At 34.3% G+C, this 3,848-nt stretch overlaps 1 protein-coding gene across 1 annotated transcript; it reads left to right on the forward strand.

Moving 5' to 3' along the window:
* Window positions 1-357: 357 nt before the first annotated feature.
* On the forward strand, window positions 358-3,520 carry LOC132727772 (cell death abnormality protein 1-like; the record flags this gene model as incomplete). The annotated part of the gene is made up of 4 exons (XM_060713351.1): window positions 358-1,986; window positions 2,207-2,321; window positions 2,755-2,798; window positions 3,357-3,520. Coding segments are annotated over 4 exons (1,952 nt in total), but the record flags the coding sequence as incomplete, so codon positions are not given.
* Between the last annotated feature and the right edge of the window lie 328 nt (window positions 3,521-3,848).

Consider the following 3,848-nt stretch of genomic DNA (forward strand, 5'->3'; position numbering starts at 1 on the left):
GGTATATGCACTCAATGACGTAAATTCTTTTTAGATATTTACGTTAATCATATTTTGTGAGACTGTTTTTTCTCTTCTTCTTTTTTTCGGAATATGGTCCTTTTCTTTAGTTTGTTTCCTTTTTAAGAAACTAAAATGTAGATATTATCTTTCAAATTTTCATAAATTAAATGTGTTCACATTAAATTTAGCAGCAATTTTTATTGCGCATAACACGTATTAAGGTTAATATATGTTGCAATGTCCATAACATTATTATTCTGTTAACTAATTAGTGATTGAAATTTATTATATGAATATAAATAGTATTGATCTGGTAATCTAATTTGATGACAACTAAATATTTATTTCGTTTAGTTCAAAAAGCCGACAGCGCATGTCCAAATAGTTACTGGGGAACTGACTGTAAGCAAGAGTGTGAGGTTAACTGTTACAGTTCATATTCTTGTGATCAAGAAACTGGAGTATGTGGTTATTGTAGAACCGGCTTTTGGGATGACTTCTGTAATAGAAAATGTCCAGAAAACTGTAGCTCTTCTTCATGCAATCGAGATGGAAGTTGTCCGTCTTGTCTGGATGGTTTGTTCGGTACAACGTGCAAAAATATATGTGATACAAATTGCAAGAAATGTCATCAAACGACCGGCGCATGTACAACATGTAATGTTGGTTGGTGGGGAGAATTCTGTAACTACACATGCACTCCAAACTGCAAAATATGCGACAAATTAGCAGGTGGGTGTGAGAAATGTAAAAACGGATACTGGAATAGTTCATGTGACGAAAGATGTCCTGCGTCGAATTGTGATATTTGTACTATCACATCAGGGGAATGTCAGACGTGTAAAGCAGGATTTTGGGGGACAAACTGTCAGAAAACTTGTGGAAACTGTGAGTCGGATAAATGCGGTAAAACTGATGGACAATGTACATCATGTCAATCTGGATATGCTGGTCAAAACTGCACAATACTTTGTAGTGTTGAAAATTGCAACTCGGTCTCATATTGTATAAATAATGGGTGTAATGCATGTAATTCTGGATACTGGGGTGACTTTTGTGAGAATAAATGCAGTCAGAATTGTTCATCAAGCTGTGATAAAAGCAACGGAAATTGTAGCAGCTGTATATCCGGCCTCTGGGGAGCAAATTGTGACAACAAATGCATGTACAACTGTTCCTCGTCAAGCTGTATTAGATCAAACGGACAATGTAGCACTTGCAAGTCTGGACTTTGGGGTTTATCGTGTGATGAAATCTGTGGCCATGGTTGTGAATCCTTAACCTGTGATAGGGACGATGGAGAGTGCAGCAGTTGCAAGAATGGTTTTTGGGGCGAAATTTGTCAGAATGCTTGCGGTCAAGGCTGTGATTACACAACTTGTAGAAAAAGTGACGGATATTGTAATCTTTGCAAAAGCAGATTTTGGGGAGACGTTTGTAACAAGACATGCAGTAAAAATTGTTTGAGCTGTAGTAAAGACACTGGTGTGTGCATTGCATGCAATGCTGGATTGTGGGGGCCATCGTGCAGACAAGAATGCAATCAGTCGTGTTCCACTTCTGAATGTTTTATCGAGTCCGGCGAATGTAAGAAATGTCATTTAAATAAATGGGGAATGTTTTGTGAAAAAATATGTAGCACATCTTGTTCATGGGGTTGTCACAGGCAAACTGGACATTGTTTAACTTGTAAAAACAGATACTGGGGTCAGGATTGTTCCAACATGTGCAACAGCACAAGATGTGAACAGTGCGATATAACAAATGGAATATGCACATTATGTCAACCTGGATTTTGGGGTGAGGACTGTCAGTCTTCATGCAAATCTGATAAATGCCTTCAATGCTATAGAGACACTGGTTATTGCAGTGCATGTCCACCAGGTCGATGGGGATTGTTTTGTCAAAACACATGCCGGGATGAGTGTCGATGTTGCAGCATTAGTACTGGATCTTGCTCATTGTCATGTCCTGATGTTTTAGGTACGACCAATTTAAATTCATTTTCTTCCATTTTCATTTATTCTACTGCATATCTTGATAAGTTTAAAACTGAAGTGCTACACCATCTAATCTATCATTATATTTATAGTGGTTCCCGTATTTTCTTAAATCAATGCCTATTCAATTTAGTATAGCTACTTCTATTTAAATAAGGGAAAATAAATTCACTTACAATTTTGCAATCATTGAAATATTGCAGATGCTGGTAGTTTAGCACAAGAGAAAACACAAACTGTCACAATTATTGTCGTTACGGTCATCTGCATTGCTGTTAATGCTGTTGCCTTTGGATTAAACGGTGTTATTAGACAAATGTATTATAGTTATTTTCTTCCTCATTAAATTTAATAGATTGCATGAAGAATTTGGCGCATCGCGCTCTCAGATATCATTATATTATGAAGTCTAAGATATTTTGTTTCCGTTTGCATAAAACGCTCTTCCTATATAGATACTACATTATACTAACGCTTAAAACTTTAAAAGTATGAAACGACTTCTGAAGATTAGACGTTTGTAATTTCATTTGTATAATGATGTCACGTAAAATGTCCGATAAATATTTAAACATGAGGTCAGTTGTCGTTATGTTGCGTCAATAAAATAACGGTAAGCCAAACTAATCAAGAATGTTAAAACATTGTATAGTTATTTAAAAGCAGAAAATTGTTGTATCATTTTGTTAGATTTCATAATTACGAATTTGTTCCTTCGTACTGATAATGAATTCATTATTTTAAACTATAGATTAAGACGACGAAAATATAGAAAGGAAGAGAACCGAGCAAAAGGTAAAAAATAGTTATGCAGCTAAAAATGTGCTCAATGCTGTCAAATTATTCTCCTCTTCGGTACCATTGAATCATGCACGTTAGCATTGAAAATCAGATATTGCTGTAAGCCGGTATTAGGGCCGTAAGAGATATTCCCGTTTTTAAAATATTCCTCACGAAAGACTTCTTCAAACCAAGTCTGCAATTTTCATATAATATAGATGATTAACTGCTTCCTTATATTTATCAAGATATCGTCATATGACATAAAATAGCAGAATCCAGATAAAACAATATGGTGAGGTAAAAGATTGTTATTTTTAAAATAAAATTGACATAAAGACATGTTGTTTTCTTGATACAAGTTATTATTATATCAGGAAGTTACATAAACAGCTCTCGGTTACAATGACTTTATATGTACCTACTTGAATTATATCAGTGGAAAATATAATTCACAAAATATTCTGTTTGTTCTCTATATACTGTTAAATAGTGTTTATTTATATTTTGATTTTTATGTTTGTTTGTATGTTTGTTTGTTTGATAGTTTCCCCCTTTATTTTGTTGTTAAAGGTTCAAAGGCTTCCACAGAAATGGCCAACGATCCATCCACAAGAACACGAGATCCAATGTACATCAATGCCACTGAATCTAATCTTAGTGAAAAACTACCATCGACTGAATCAAACCTAGGTGAACGTTCATCAGGTCATGTCTATGAATGTCTCAGACATTGAATGATTCGAGTGACATTTTCTGTTACTTTTCGTCACATAATGTTTTATAATTTTTCAAAAGGCTTCTCAAAATCTTGTTTATGCTATGTAAAAAAAACAGTCGAAGAAAGGACATACCTTTTAGGCTACAGTAATAACAATATTTGTTAATTCCTATTACTAGTATATTACTTGGTATAATTAGATGTTTATAATTTTATACATGTTATATAAAGCGTGTTTGGCATATTGTTTCTAAATATGCAAAACTTTGATTGTTGATAACCTGCATAACTAAAACGATTGTCAGAAATTGAGACAAAGCCGTTACTCCTGGGCATTACATCCT

The sequence above is a fragment of the Ruditapes philippinarum genome, unplaced genomic scaffold (assembly GCF_026571515.1).
Source record: "Ruditapes philippinarum isolate M1 unplaced genomic scaffold, ASM2657151v2 ctg16228_1_1_1_1, whole genome shotgun sequence".
NCBI classification, from domain to species: Eukaryota; Metazoa; Mollusca; class Bivalvia; order Venerida; family Veneridae; genus Ruditapes; species Ruditapes philippinarum.